The sequence below is a fragment of the Urocitellus parryii genome, chromosome 9, assembly GCF_045843805.1.
Source record: "Urocitellus parryii isolate mUroPar1 chromosome 9, mUroPar1.hap1, whole genome shotgun sequence".
Lineage (NCBI taxonomy): Eukaryota > Metazoa > Chordata > Mammalia > Rodentia > Sciuridae > Urocitellus > Urocitellus parryii.
The window spans coordinates 27,044,758-27,059,744 of record NC_135539.1 but is presented as its reverse complement, the minus strand read 5'-3'; the positions used below and the strand labels follow the sequence as shown (position 1 = coordinate 27,059,744).

The window sequence follows — 14,987 nt, the reverse complement described above, 5'->3', positions numbered from 1 at the left end:
GGGGGTCTTCAGAGGCCCCCACAAGGCTTAGGCCAAAAGAACAATCCTTTTTCTTCGCAGGAGCTGCTGGGGGCTTAGTGCCTGGTGGGCCAGGAGTTAGGGTCCCAGGTGTTGGGATCCCAGGTGTTGGCGGAGTCCCAGGTGTTGGAGTCCCAGGTGTTGGAGTCCCAGGCATTGGGGTCCCAGGTGTTGGGGTCCCAGGCGTTGGGGGTCCAGGCATCGGGGGTGTACCAGGTAAGCTGGACTTGCTCCTTGTGTGTGCATGTGCGTGTGTGTGAGAGAGAAATAGACTATTGCTGAGATTCTGGGGTCCTCCCCAAGACCTCACTCATCTGTCCACCCCCTCGGCTCTGCCTCACCCCTTCATCCTCTCTCCCTCGACTATAACAACCTCCCACCTAGCTGCCACCAGCACCAGCTCTTCTATTTTCCTTCTGGCTGTTGCTGTGCTGCCAGAGGCAAGAATCACACCTTTTTCACCTCTGTTTCCAACACTTAGCTGAGTAGGTGCTCAGTAAATTGTGGATAGATGGGTGGGTGGATGGGTGGGAAAATGGGTGGTCATATATTGGCTATGCAGATGAGCAGGCAAATTGATGGATGAAGGAATGAGTGGGTAGAAGGATGAGCAGATGCAAGAATGGGTGGATGGATAGATAGATAGATAGATAGATAGATAGATAGATAGATAGATAGATAGATAGATAGATAGATTAAAAAGTTGGATGGAAAGATAAATACATAGATAAAAAGACAGATGGATAGGCAGCTGGGGGACTAAAGTAGTTAGAAGGATGGATAGATAGATGGATGATTGGACGGATGGATGGATGGATAGATGATTGGATGGATGGATGGATGGTTGGATGGATGGATAGATGGTTGGATGGATGGATAGATGGATGGATGATTGGATGAATGGATGGATGGATGGATGGATGGATGGATGGATGGATGGACGATTGGAGGGGTAGGTGGATAGTTGGATGAGCAGATGGATAGATATGTGGGTGGAAGTGTGGACCAGCCAATGCAAAATGGACGGCTGGGCAGATGGTTAGCTGAACGGGTAGGTAGGCAGGTGTGTGAGTAAGTTGATGGATGGGTGGGTGTTTAGAGGAACAGGTAGGTGATAGGTAGTTGGGCTGAGGTCCAAGGATAGACAGACAAATGGACAGACATAGAAGTAGGACAGCAGGTGAATGGATGGCTGAGCAACTTGATAGAGAGAAAGAAGATGGACCGACAGACAGGTGGGTGGAGAGGGGACTGTGCGCTGAGCATCTCTCCTCTATTTTCTCCTGAACATTTGTGTCCCTTTGATCTTTTCAGGGGCCGTGTCACCTGCTGCTGCTGCCAAAGCAGCCGCCAAAGCAGCCAAATATGGTTAGTGTCCTGCCCACCCTGTCTTGGCCTCTACTTGCCTGAACCAAAGGGCTCTCTGGTCTGCTTACTCAGACTTGCAGAGCAGGTCCCTGGCAGAGCTGGGACATGGAGGGGGCGGGCACCAGGAGAGCGAGTGTCTTCCCAGTGGTCCCCCACCATGAAGCCATAGGCTGAGAGAGTCCCAGAATGACTTTCCCCAGAGAGAGACCCCCTCAGAGGAGCCCAAGCCTGGGGATGAGCCTGCTCTCAGTCTCCCCCACAAAGGGAGCCCTCTCCAAGTGCTCAGAGAACAGGGAAATCAAGGGGGGGCTGAGTTTCGTGGAGGAGGCAGACGAGGGGCCCAGGCATCCCTGTTTCCTGCCCTTGAGGACCAGACGTGGGGGGAACGGACATCTTTTCCTCCTGTCCTCCTTCCCTGAGGTGCCTCCCCACCTGGTCATCTTCCCTCTGCAGGGGCCAGGGCTGGAGTGGGCGTTGGAGGCATCCCCACGTACGGGGTTGGTGCTGGGGGCTTTCCTGGCTATGGTGTTGGAGCTGGCCTTGGAGGTGTCCCTGGAGCTGGCCTTGGAGGTGTCCCTGGAGCTGGCCTTGGAGGTGTCCCTGGTGCTGGCCTTGGAGGTGTCCCCGGAGCTGGCCTTTCCCGTGAGCCTAAGTTCTCTCTAGTGGAGGGGGTGGGGCTCCCCCAGCTGGCTCTGCAGGGTGGGCAGGGAGTATGGGCTGGACTTCAGTGTGCTCAAGGACAGTGGGGACAGGGTGGGACTCTGGTGCCTTTTGGGGCCGGGAGCTGGAATTCTGCCGGCTGAGATGGGGTCTGAGAGTCTGCCCCCTCTTCCCTTGTAGCTGCAGCCCAAGCAGCCGCTGCGGCTAAAGCTGCCAAGTACGGTAAGTGGCCCACCCCCAGTCCCTGTCCTCCCCCACCTCCTGCTCCCCAAGTGCTGAGCACTGGACACTCTTCTGACCTCCAGGTGCTGGAGGAGCTGGAGCCCTGGGAGGGCTGGTGCCAGGTGCCGTGCCAGGTGCAGTGCCAGGTGCAGTGCCAGGTGCCGTGCCAGGTTTAGTGCCAGGTGTGCCAGGAGCCGGAGGGGTGCCAGGTGAGCAGTGTCCCCCACTGAGAGACAGGTTCGGTTTGTCTCGCAGAAGGGTCCCTGAAGGTGGCTGGAAGCATCCGCGTCATTTTACAGATGGGATGGCTGAGCCCAGAGACAGGGAGGGACCATGATCTCCCCAAAGTAGCCCAGAGGGAAGAGCCCTGGCCTTCTAATCCCTAGCAAGGCCCCGCCCTGCCTAGGGATGCTGGGGGATGTCACCTGGCTAGGTGGCATCAGATTCTGGGTTCCTCCCCTAGCACAGCAAAATTTAAAAATAAATTAAATTAAATTAAAAAGCAATTCATTTCCTGCAATAGTTTGGATCCTGGAGCTTTCAGGATTTTAAATAATTACCTGCATTCAAAGTAGAAAGCTCCACAAATCCTTTGGGGTAGGTCTAGGAGAGGATCATGGTGCCCCTTTCCAATCACTACTTTGGCCCAGGGCTGGATTCTCACAGGCTCCACCAAAGCCCAAAAAGGGCAGGGAGGTGCCCGGGGGCCAGGGGTGGTCCTCAGAACCTCAGAACTCAGGCTGGACCTGCGTGTGTGTCCCCGTCTCCAGCATCAGGTTGTGGCTCAGGAGAAACTTCCCTGGGGGATTTTGGGAAGGCTGAGAGGGGGGCAGCGGGGCTGGGGATGGCTCCCCATTCCCTGTCTTCACCCACCCAGGAGCCGGGACCCCTGCAGCTGCAGCCGCCAAAGCAGCCGCCAAAGCTGCCCAGTTTGGTAAGTGGCCCCCCAGGGCCCGACCCCTGTTCCAAAGCATTGCTCTCGGGTCCCCTGCTCAGAGGTCAGTCATATTCTGATGGTGGGGACTCTCCTCGCCCTGGCTCCTCTGATCAGCTCTGGGGGCTGGTGACATTGGGGAAGCAGCTCAAGATGGCCCTGGAGAGCACCCTCACACACACCGTCCTCCACCCCAGCTGAACCCAGCCCGGATTCTGGGCTCCATGCTGGGTTCTAGCCACCTCTCCCTGAGTGGCTGGGGTCCTTCCTGCTACCTTCTGAGGGCCACCCTGGCAGCCCCAGGCACACACTTTACTGAAAGTGGCCAGTGGTGGCATCCCGGCCAGTGATCCTTCTTCTTCCGATCAGAATCCCAGGGCCCTAGAGGCCCGGGAAGGTTCTAACTCCAGGTTCACCGACCTCCTGGCTCCCAGAGGCCGGCTCTACTCAGCCCCTCTGCCAGACGTGGAGACAGAGGCCCCAGCCTTAGGAACCTGCTCACGGCCACAGCTCAATGGCAGCTGAGCAGAGGTTTAAACCAGGTCTGCCTGTCTTTAGTAAAGTGCTCCCTTTCCCTGTCACTCTCAAGTCTCCAGGGGTCCTTGTCCCCCAAAAGGCCTTGATCTCCTGAACTTGCACAGACTTTGTATTAGGGAGGAGGAAGCTGAGACTCATCATGGGGAAGTGTCCGGCCCATGGTCTCCTGGCCAGTCTGCCCTGGCTGGGGAGATAACCCATAAACCCTGCCTCTGGACCCAGGGCTCTTTCCAGCACCTTCCTTCTTCTTTGCTCAGGCCTTGGTTAGCCAGGCCCTGGGCAGCTATGGGTGCTCTTGCAGGATTGGGCCCTGGAGTCGGTGGAGTTCCTGGTGGAGTTGGGGTTCCTGGTGGAGTTGGGGTTCCTGGTGGAGTTGGGGTTCCTGGTGGCGTCGGAGTTCCTGGTGGCGTTGGCGTTCCTGGTGGCGTTGGCGTTCCTGGTGGCATTATTCCCGGTGGTATCGCAGGTGAGTGTCGTGTCTGAGAAGCCTGGGGGTCCCCTGCAGGCTCCATGGGCACCATCCTGAACCCCCCTCCTTCCAGGAGCAGGACCCGCTGCTGCCAAATCCGCTGCTAAAGCCGCCGCCAAAGCTCAGTACCGTGAGTGCCCGCCTCTCCCCCAAGTGCCCGCCTCTCCCCCGAAGGCCCAGGCCCCCCACACACACACACCAGACCCACTCTGTGCATCCGGCAGCATCATCAGCCCCAAGAGAGCAGGCGGAGGGCCTGAAAGCACAGATTCAGGGAGAGGGAGTCCTGGGTTCCAATCCTGGGTCCGAAAGAAACTGAGTGACCTTGGGGTTCTAGCCGGGAAGTCAGCAGCCCAGCACCCGCCTCGTGCGCTGTCAGGAGAATTTAGTGAGTTCACCCAAGATGGGAGGGCAGCAGGCAAGGCAGGAAAGGAAGTGGGGTCTACACCGCAACCCCAGGTTCCAGCCTGTGGATGGGCTGGACTTGGTGGCCAGTGGCCATCTCAGGAAGACTGTTCCAGGGCCACAGAGCGATGGATAAAGGTAGGGAGTCTGGAGATGGGGACAGAGCCATGGAGGAGGTCGCTGCTCCACCGGGGGCCCTTCCCTTGGGGTCAGACTCAGCTCTCAGGGCGGGACATCTCCAAAGGGTCAAGCTGCCTGCTGCCCAGATAGGCTCCCTGGAGGAGGAGGCAGGGCTCAGTCCCACTGCCCATGTCCCCACAGAGGCGGCTGCTGGGCTGGGTGCCGGGGTTCCTGGATTTGGAGCTGGTGCCGGGGTTCCTGGATTTGGAGCTGGTGCCGGGGTTCCTGGATTAGGAGCTGGTGCTGGGGTTCCTGGATTTGGAGCTGGTGCAGGTGAGGAGGTTTCTAGCTGTTAGACAGAAACTGCCCCCCTGAGCTCAAAGGCAGGAGACCCCTCCTCCTCCCAGCACTGCCCCACCTCCCCCTGGCACCCAGAGGTGCACAGTGAACCCTCCATTAGATTTTCCTGGGCAGTCAGAGACAACCGGGGTCCCAGGGGGAGGCAAAGCCAGGCAGAGGTCTCCAGGCTGCCAGGTTTCAGAGGGAGCCATAACAGGGCTCCAGACCTCAAAAAAGCCCACCTACCCCCCAAGGAAGGAGGTAGGAGTCCTAGGGTCCTAGCCCCAGGCCTTCAGGAATGCTCCACAGCAAGGGGGCCACTAGGAACTCCAGTTCTTCACCATGTGGTGACTGAGCCCCACTTGGTGCCCAGCCACAGTGGGCCTGGAGGGGATAGGAGGGGACAGGTGGAGAGAGGAAGCACAGTTCAGCCCTCAAGCCCCCACATCAGATTGGCAGTAGTGGCCTGGTTAAACAGTAAGCCCGATATCTGGTGGTGAGAACTCCTGGCGGGAGGGTCAGAACTTCAGGGCTTTGAGGAAGCAACGTGGCCAAGGAAGGCAGGGTGGGCTCCCTGGAGGAGGAGGCAGGGCCTCAGGCAGGGGCTCAGCTGCTGACCCCCCTTTCCCTTGTCCCCAGTGCCTGGATCCCTGGCCGCTGCAAAAGCTGCCAAATACGGTGAGTGTGACCCCCCGTCCCTGCCACACCACAGCGGTACCCTTGCCACCCCGCAGGCCTGACGGCACAAGGCCGGGTGGGCAGGATGGAAAGAGGCAGTGCCTAGGTCATGTTGCTGGCAGCTACAGTTCTGGCCCCTGCCCACTAAATGCTTGTGGTGCCTCCAACCCCTGTGACAACTAAAACCCCCCCAGGGGACAGGAACAAGGCCCCTCTGGCCCTGACAGTTTCTTGAGCCCTGGGTGCAGGGTGGTGCAGGCCTGCACTGGTGTGAGGAGGCCGGTAGCCTCCACCTCCTTTCCCACCCTTTGGCCAGAGCAGAGGGGTCTGTTTCCTGCTCCGGGCACCCCCGGCCCCCCTCCCTGCCTTCCTGTCAGCCTCGAGGACGTGGCAGAGCTGCTGGCCTTGCCACTTGGCACTCTGGACGTCCCGCCTGGCCAGACCCATGTCTGTGGCCCTCGCATTCCTGGCCTCCAGGGAGCCAGGCAGGGGCCTCCACCAGGGACCTGCCAACTGGCCCCCGTCGGTCCCCTTGGGGCCAGTTTCCACTTTGGAAAATCCCAGCTTCCTCAGCCCCACCCGCCGCGGCCCCGGGGAACCCAGGGCCCTTCTGCTGTTCCTCACCGGCTGCTCAGCAGGCCTGAGTCAACCCACGTCGCCAGGGAAACGGAGCAGTGTGGTGGGTGGTGTAGCGGGGCGGCTGTGGACTCCAGTGGCTCTTGAGCTGTGTCCTGCCTGTGGAAGGAGCACACTGCTTAACCCCTGCTTGCCTCTATTTTCTCATCTGCAAAATGGGGGCATAGCAGGCTCTGCCTTTCCTGTCATGATGCAATGAGCTCGATAAAACTCACAGAGCCCCGTGAACTCCTGTGCATGAGCTGTGCAGAAGCCACCCACACGAACAGTAGGATTTGGCACTTACAGAGTGCAGAGCGGGTGTGCCCTACTCTCACACACCCAGAGGGCAAGCAAGGTATTATCACATCCTGCAGGGCATAGGGACTCTGGGGCTCAGAGAGGCCACAGCCATGTCAAGTGGACAAGCCAAGATTTGAACCCAGGGCTGTCAAGAACTGAGACCAAGTAGTCCAGAGTCGGCCATGTTCACAGCCACACTGTCACTCCAGTAGGCTCCCAGCACGGTCCAGGGAGAGGAGGCCTGTCCACTCTGTGTTGGAGACAGAGAGACCAAGACCTGAGGGGGATCCCCCTCACTGAGGGCAGAGCCAGGACTCGGGCCCGGAGCTCAGGGACAGTCCTTCCCCACTCTCCTCCCATTGGTCACATGGGCTGGGCCACCTATCTGCTTCCCTTGTGTCCCTGGGTCAGGGAGGCCCATCCTCCAGAAACGGGGGTCTGATCCTCCACCCTCTCTCCACAGGAGCAGGGGGCGCTGGGGCCCTGGGAGGCGTCGGGGGTCTCGGTGGAGTAGGAGTCCCAGGTGGCGTGGCAGGTGAGTCGCACCTCGGGAAGGCCTGGCAGGGAGGGAGACAGAGACCTGGCACAGTTCCTCCCTGAGCTCCCGCTGTGTCCCCAGGGGCCGGACCTGCCGCCTCTGCTGCTGCTGCCAAGGCTGCTGCCAAAGCTGCCCAGTACGGTGAGCACGGGACGTGGGGAGCCCCCGCCGGGGTCCATGACGGGCCCAGGCTCCGTCCACCAAGGGACAGCACCGTCCCTCTGCAGGCAGACTTTGCTAGGATTCCCTGACCTGCAGGTTCAATGCCCGCTCTCTCCACAGGCCTCGGGGTCGGTGGGCTCGGTGCCGGAGGACTGGGGGTCGGTGGGCTCGGGGCCGGAGGAGCTGTTCCGGGCGCTGGCTTAGGAGGTGAGGACTGTTCTAGAATCAGCAAGCATGAGGCGCATGTGTGAGAGACAGACAGACAGACAGACAGGGGCAAGCCTTTCTCCCCCCCCCCCCCGCCCCGCCGGATACTGCTCAGCCTTCCTGAGCAGCAAGGTGAAACAGGAGAAGGGAGGACCCAGCGGAGCGAGTGACAGGGACAGGGCACCCAGGTGCCCCTGGGTGACTGGAACACAATCTGAAGCCAGGTCGGATTTCACTCTCAACGAAAGTGACAAGGTTTCTCAGCAGGTCACCCGGTCCCTCTAGAGCACTGCATATATGACATTATGAGCCACTCCACTGCTCAGGCTGTCCCCTCTCCCAGGACGCCTCCCCCTCCCCCACCCTGCAGTGCATCTGCCCCTGGGGTTGGGTGGACCCCGCCCTCCCGCCGAGTCCCTGAGGCTGCTGACCAGGGCTGGGCAAGGGGCAGCCAGGCCACCCCAGCAGCAGAGGTCGCCCACCGTCCTCTTTCCTCTCTTGCGACCCACTGACCACCACGGGTGGGAGTTCCTTGGGGGGGGGGCGGTCAGGCCCATTTTGCAGACACGGAGATCAAAGTCTGGAGAGAAATGACTTCCAAGTCTGTGCCCCCATGGCCGACCTGATGACAGTTTCCTCTCTCTCTGGTGGTCATTGGGTCCCCTACCTAAACTGGCCTACAAGCCACTCCCTGTGTGCTCCACAGGATGGGACACACAGCAGGAGCTTAGTAAAGGCTGTTGGAAGGCTGGATGGCGGGGAGTAGGGTGGCTGGATGTGGGAGGACAAGTCAGGGCCTGAACTCCTCGTCCCCCCATGCCCCGTCTCTCCAGGTGTGTCCCCAGCTGCAGCTGCTAAAGCAGCCAAATATGGTGAGTTATCCCTGCTGGCCTCCTCCAGCAGGCCCACTAGTGGCCCTCACCCCTGCCATCACCCCCACCCTGGCTTAGGCCTCCCTCCTGCTCAGGGTTCCCCTGAAGGTCTGTGCGAGACAAATTCTGGCCCCAGAACGGAGACAGAGGGATGTCAGGGCGCCCACATGTGGGCCTGGTCCTGACCCCCATCTGCCCTCTCCTCAGGTGCTGCTGGCCTTGGAGGTGTCCTAGGAGCCACCAGGCCATTCCCAGGTGGAGGTAGGGCTGGCTCTGCTCTAGCAGAGGGGGCTCGCGGAGCCCACATCCACAGAGGACCCGAGGCTGGGGGTGGACAGGGCACTCCAGGACAGGACACACCCTGGGGCAAGGGCAGGCCTCAGGGTTGAGGCAATGCCGGGAAGTTCAGAGGTGTCACATCAGGGCACTTGGTGGGGACACGTTTAGTTGAGGAAGCTGCCTGGCTGCAGGGGAGCGCGCGGTGACAGGGAGACTCGGCCCCAGACAGGCTTGGGTGACCAGGGTCTGCCTCCCCACCGCCGCCAACCCCTAGTCTCCCCTGCAGGAGTGGCAGCGAGACCTGGCTTCGGATTGTCTCCCATTTTCCCAGGTACACCCGGGCGCCTCGCCCCGGCCCTTTCCTGAGCTCTGCCGGGTCCCTCCTCCTCCCCTGCTTCAGCTCCTGCTCAGAAGGGCTGAGCCAGTGTCCAGGGTTGAACCCCATGACCCCAGGTCACACCAGGCCAGACCCCAATCCGACACAAAGTAGCCCCATCCCCTTTCTGTCTCCTTCCTCTCCAAGGACAGGGAAAACATTGGCTTTTCTAAGCCACATTTCATGCCTCTGGGGTCCTTGGGGGACAGATGGCTTCTCCATCATGTTCCACATGAGGCAAACTGAGTTCAGGGAGTGCCAGGGACCGCTCCAAAGTCACACAGGGAGCTGAGGCCGAAGCCCAGAGTCAGCCCTTCCCGCCGCACACCCTGTGCCAGCCTCACCAGCCGGGAGGGTGTGGTAGGCTCCCGGGAGCAGGCACCCTCAGCCCCTCTCCTTACCTTGTAGGTGGAGGCGCCGGGGGCCTGGGAGTTGGCGGTGAGTCTGCAATAACAGATGTCCCCTGTCTGGGGGACTCAGGGCCCCAGCTCCTTTCCTGGAGTAGAGGGAGTGGCTAGTGTGGCCATGGCCCTGGGCAGGTCCTCTGGTATGGGGGGAGTCCCAGGAGGAGATAGGAGCCAAGCCCTTGGGTGGCCATCGGAGCAAGACAGGGACCTGGATCACTCTGGGGCAAGGGACTCACTGGAGAGACCGACAAGCTCCAGAGGAAGGGACAGTAGAGCTGTCCCATGGGTCAGTCGAGGCCAGGCAGCACACGAGGGTCTGACTGGGGTGGGCTGAGGCACCTGCTGAGTGGCCAGACCTCCAGGGCCAGGCCACTGAAAGGCCTCTGGCTTGGGCTGTGGAGGACAGGTTCGGGGCATGGGCAGGCTGGCACAGGAGGCCTTTGCCACCTGCAGAGACAGGACAGGCTGGGCACACAGCAGGGGCGCTGGGAGAGCCCTTCCCCAATTCCACCCTTCCTCCACAGGAAAGCCCCCCAAGGCCTACGGAGGGGCCCTGGGAGCCCTGGGATACCAAGGTGAGTAGAGACGCAGCTCTGGGAAGGGACAGGGGACAGGAGGATGAAGACAGAGGCCAGGGTTGGGGGCCACTAGCCTGGGCCTAGGGGAGAAGAAGGTTCCTGAGATGCTGCCCACCCCCACCTGTAGGGAGGGACCCAGGGAGAAGGGCAGGGAAGGAGAGTGGCTAGAACAGGGGCACCCGAGCCAGAGCAGTCAGAGCTGGGCAGGAGGGTCATCGGCCACCAGCTGGAACTTTCTGGAAAATGCAGATGAGCCCGTGGGAACTGTGTGGTGTAGGTTCTGGTCACCTGCCCTCAGCCACTGATGCTTCAGGTTGTCCAAAGCAGGCATAGCTCTGGCCTCAGTCCTGCAGGAGAGTGGAGGCCCTTCTGCACCCACCTGCCTGCAGTACACAGAGGAGGTGGCAGAGGCCAGGGGTGGTAGGGTCAGGGACAAGCCCAGATTGGCCTTTCCTAGGGTGCCTACTGTCCATCAGGCTGATGCCGGTGGCCCTATCCAGGGGCTTTTCAATCACCTAGGATGAGCATCAGAGAAATGCCACATGAGCCCTGTCCTCCGACCCCGATTTGTCTGCTGGTTGCCACCAGGTGGCGGTAACGAGCCACATGTCACTCCAAGACTCCAAGACCAGATCCAGTGGCCTCTTACCCCAGAGGGAGACCAGAAACCATTTACCAATCAGACCCTCCCCTAGAATCCCACGTTCCTTTTCCAGCTCAGGCACAGACTCTCCCTTGCTCTGGACCTCAGTTTACTTTTGTGATAAACCCTCCCCTTCAAGGGCCCACCCCACCCCCTTAGGCAGCCATCCCTTCCAGACACCTGGACTCCTCCTTCACCCCATCTGATAGGGCTGCTCTGCAGGATGCCCAGAAGCAGGGGACCCTGTCCAGCCTGGTACTTTCCCAACCTAGTCCCCCATCACCAGCCTCGATTTTATCAATGACACCTGGGGCCCAGCTCCCACCCCACCTGCCCAGTGGGAGTTTGTACTATGCCCGGAGTTTTCCCTGGGCCGTGGACTGGCTTCTCCAAGCCACTGCTTGAGCAAGCAGGGGGCTTATGAAACAACCGGGCGCTGGGCACGGTGGCGCGCACCTTTAATCCCAGCAACTCAGGAGGCCGAGTCAGGAGGATCAAGAGTTCAAAGCCAGCCTCAGCAACTTAGTGAGATCTTAAGCAACTTAAAGAGACCCTGTCTCTAAATAAAATACAAAAAAAGGGGGAGCCTGGGATGTGGCTCAGTGGTTAAGCATCCTTGAGTTCAATCTCCCGTAAAAACAAACAAAAAAAAGCCCAGGGTGAGGGACACCCACTGACCTTTGTGTGCATCTCCCCTGCCCAGGTGGGGCCTGCCTGGGGAAATCCTGTGGCCGGAAGAGAAAGTGAGCTTCCCGGGACCCCTGACTCGCGACCTCATCAACGTTGGTGCTACTGCTTGGTGGAGAATGTAAACCCTCTGTGATCCCACCCCAAGCCCCACTCAATGCCCACCCGGGAGGGGACGGTAGGCCGGCGGCCTTGGAAATCCACAGGACAAGGAATCAAGAGCAGTGGCCACATGCCCCGACTGGGAGGCCACCGGCTCCAGAGGCCAAGGCTGGTGGGCTCAGCCCGGCCCCACCCCTCCTCCTGGGAGCTCCCCCCACACAGTCTCCATCTCCAGGGGAAATTGGTGCTTCTTGTTGGTGCTTTTGTCTTCCTGGGGGGAGGGAGGAGGGTAGGGCAGCCCCTGGGGGACCCCCACCCGGGGTTCCTCTGAAGATGGTGCAGATGCTTCCTGGGCAGTCCCACCTCCCCCTGCCCACCAGGAGCCACCCCCGGCTGCGGTCCAGCTGGTACCCAAGCACCTGAAGCCTCAAAGCTGGATTCGGTCACAAGATCCCTCCTCTCCTTGGGTCCACTCAGCCCTTTCCCCACCCATCAATGGCTGTTCCCCACAACTGGGGCACCTTTGGAGTCAGAAGAACCCCCCACTCACACTGGGAATAGCCCCCTTGCTCTTGTGGAATCCATGTGTCCGTCCATCCACCCAACCGTCCATCTGTTCATTCTTGTCCCCAGTTGACCGCCTGGTGCCACTAGCTGGCTGGGCACGCCCACACCCACCTGGGTAACCTCCCATGGCAGCCTCCGCCCCTGCCACACACCCCCGACGCTGGCCCAGGGTGTGAGGGCTGTGTGGGCTGGGGTGACAGGACTCTCGTCCCCGGCCTGGGTCCCCCCACATGCAGTACTGTATCCCCCATCCCGCCCTCGAGCCACTACTACAAAGCATGTCCCGTCCCGCCCGCCCTCCCCATCTCTTTGTGTCTCGCTGTGATAGATCAATAAATATTTTATTTTTTGTCCTGGATATGTGGGGAATATGTTTGATTGTGGATGTTCTCTTTGGGTTTTATTTTTGTGGTTCATTTGAAAAACATTTTTTTCTCTGATCTGGGGAGCTGTATCTCCAGTCGAAGATTCATTTTAATCACTTTGATATAACTCTGGATGAAACACACATATTTTTTAAATAATTAAAAAGAATTAACTGCTCCGGAAAAGACTAATAAATCAAATCCTTTTCAAGGAAAGTGTGTCAGGCTCCTTTGTGTTTCTCCATCTGCCTTCAGCTCCGGGCCCAGTGGGAACAGCGCCCCCCGATGGGGAATCTGGAACTGCCCCTGGTGTGTGGGGAGGCTTCTGGGCCCTCCATCCCTCTTCAAGGTGGGCTTGTCCTTTGGCAATGGAAGCCTCTCTGCAGGGAGGCAGGGCCTGGACAGCCTCTTCCACAGAGGTGGGTTCACCCACTGGCCACATCTTCCCCTGCACTTGTCCCAGAGGCACAAGTCCCCAAGGACAGGTCTTGGTAGGTGGCCTCTGGAGCCTGCAGATGGAGGGTGGATGAAATAAAGCTGACCCCTCTGTCTAGACCCAAGCCTTGAACTTCGCGAACAGCCACAAAGAGAGAGGAATGGCCGACCTGAGCACACTTAGAAAGGGGCTGAGGATCCCCTGCCTTCCATCTCCCCAGGGAAGACCCCCCCACACTCCTGAGGGCCCACGGAGGCACCACTTCTCTTCATTTTGCAGCGTGAGAACTGATGCCCTGAAGCTGGACGGTCCCAGCAGCTCGGGGGCTGAGGCAGGAGGCTCCCAGGGCCCAGGCCAGCTCTGCAACTCAGCAAGACTCTGTCTCAAAATTTTTTAAAAAAGGACTGAGAATGTAGCTTAGTGGTAAAGCACCCCTGGGTTCAATCCCCAGTACAAAGGAGAGAGAAAGGAGGGAGAAAGAAAGAAGAAGAAAAGAAGAAAGAAATGACACCCCACAGGTGGCAGGAGGACACGCAATACCATCCTTAGGTGACCCACTCCCACACTCCATCCTGCTCCCCTAGGAGCTCTGAATCCCCGGGGCCCAGGAATGTGCTCCCCTGGAGGCCACATACGCCCTGCTCTGGGGGTCAGATTCTAGAATTCTCTCCCCAAACCACTGAGCCCACTTCCGGGACCCACAAGGCCTCCTGCAGCCTGTGCTGTGGGCAGACCCTTGTCAATGAGAAGAGTGACCCAGGAGCTCCTTCGCGGATGGGGATGGCACTCTCCCTGCAGCAGGAAGGCTGTGCCTCTGCAAGCAAGGACCCTCACGGGGTGGAAAGAGTGGCCTTGCTCAGGACAGTAAAGGGCAAAAGAATACAGTGGGAGGCTGAGACAGGAGGATCGCAAGTTCAAGGCCAGCCTTAGCAATGGTGAGGTGCTAAGCAATTCAATGAAGCCCTATCTCTAAATAAAATACAAAATAGGGCTGGGGATGGGGCTCAGTGGTTGTCTGCCCCTGAGTTCAATCCCCAGTAACCCCCAAAAGAAAAAAGAATAGAGTGGGGAGGAGTTGGGGGGCCAGACAGAGAGCCTGGAGGGAGGGGCAGAGCTGAGGACATCTGGAGGATGGGTCAGGAGGCTGGGACGGTTGTGGTACTTATTGTGGTCCAGGGTAACTGTCCAGTGACAGGGACCCAGCCTTCCCAAGAGTCTGGCAAAGTTGACTGGACACCGCTCATTCATTTCCCCATTCAGGGAGAAAGACCTTCTCCGGGTGCCTCCGCAGCCCGCTGGCTTGGGAAAGTTGGCAAGACTCGGTCCCCAGCTCTGGGGCCCCTGGCTTGGGCTCTCATCACTCATGGCTTTAGATGTCACCTGTGCACTGGCAACCCGCAAACTGACATCTCCTGCACGGGCTTCTCCCCCGAGCCCAGGACTTGCACGCCCGAGGTCAATTCCAACCTTGCCATCTGGAAGTCTTAGAGATAGAGATGTGACCTAGCAGGGCTCTTCCTGTCCACCTCCTCGCCTTCTGTACCTCAGGGAATGACTGCAGCTCAGGTGGACCCGGGAGCCACCTCTCTCAGGTTTTCCTGCCTCGCTCTCTGCAGCAGTTCCACCAATGAATTCTGAAGCATGACTTTCAGAATAGACCCAGGGTGGTCCACCTCTCCCCACCTGCAGGGCGAGGCCCTGGCCCACCAGCCTCTCAGCCTGGGTTCCCGAAACAGCCTCCGGTTCCTTCCCAATTCTCCTTCAGCCTTCTCTCTCCCACAGCCCAAACGACCCTTTAAAACGCAAGTTGGTGGGGCTGGGGATGTGGCTCAAGTGGTAGCGCGCTCGCCTGGCATGTGTGCGGCCCGGGTTCGATCCTCAGCACCACATACCAACAAAGATGTTGTGTCCGCCGAAAACTAAAAAATAAATATTAAAAATTCTCTCTCTCCTCTCTCACTCTCTTGTTAAAAATAAATAAATAAATAAATAAAACGCAAGTTGGTGAAGGCCATGACCCTGCGCAAGCTACTTCAGTGGCTCCCACCTCCCCCAGAGCACAAGCCAGAGGCTGTTCAATGGCCAGGGAACCCCTCTCTT

At 59.2% G+C, this 14,987-nt stretch overlaps 1 protein-coding gene across 4 annotated transcripts in view; it reads left to right on the top strand.

Moving 5' to 3' along the window:
• The window catches only part of Eln (elastin), a 28,554-nt gene extending 16,755 nt beyond the window's left edge, over positions 1 to 11,799 (top strand). The window contains exons 19-37 of one of the 4 annotated variants that reach the window (XM_026396937.2): positions 61 to 234; positions 1,333 to 1,386; positions 1,840 to 2,028; positions 2,227 to 2,268; positions 2,352 to 2,477; positions 3,146 to 3,202; positions 4,041 to 4,205; positions 4,282 to 4,338; positions 4,935 to 5,066; positions 5,712 to 5,750; positions 7,132 to 7,203; positions 7,288 to 7,347; positions 7,489 to 7,575; positions 8,409 to 8,447; positions 8,655 to 8,708; positions 9,013 to 9,057; positions 9,511 to 9,540; positions 10,034 to 10,084; positions 11,434 to 11,799. In XM_026396937.2, the coding sequence (XP_026252722.2) occupies positions 61 to 234; positions 1,333 to 1,386; positions 1,840 to 2,028; positions 2,227 to 2,268; positions 2,352 to 2,477; positions 3,146 to 3,202; positions 4,041 to 4,205; positions 4,282 to 4,338; positions 4,935 to 5,066; positions 5,712 to 5,750; positions 7,132 to 7,203; positions 7,288 to 7,347; positions 7,489 to 7,575; positions 8,409 to 8,447; positions 8,655 to 8,708; positions 9,013 to 9,057; positions 9,511 to 9,540; positions 10,034 to 10,084; positions 11,434 to 11,477 (1,517 nt within the window). In that variant the 3' untranslated portion in view covers positions 11,478 to 11,799. The remainder of the gene's footprint in view (positions 1 to 60; positions 235 to 1,332; positions 1,387 to 1,839; positions 2,029 to 2,226; positions 2,269 to 2,351; positions 2,478 to 3,145; positions 3,203 to 4,040; positions 4,206 to 4,281; positions 4,339 to 4,934; positions 5,067 to 5,711; positions 5,751 to 7,131; positions 7,204 to 7,287; positions 7,348 to 7,488; positions 7,576 to 8,408; positions 8,448 to 8,654; positions 8,709 to 9,012; positions 9,058 to 9,510; positions 9,541 to 10,033; positions 10,085 to 11,433) is intronic. The other 3 variants (XM_026396938.2, XM_026396939.2, XM_026396940.2) reach the window with 3 other exon arrangements.
• Positions 11,800 to 14,987: the final 3,188 nt, after the last annotated feature.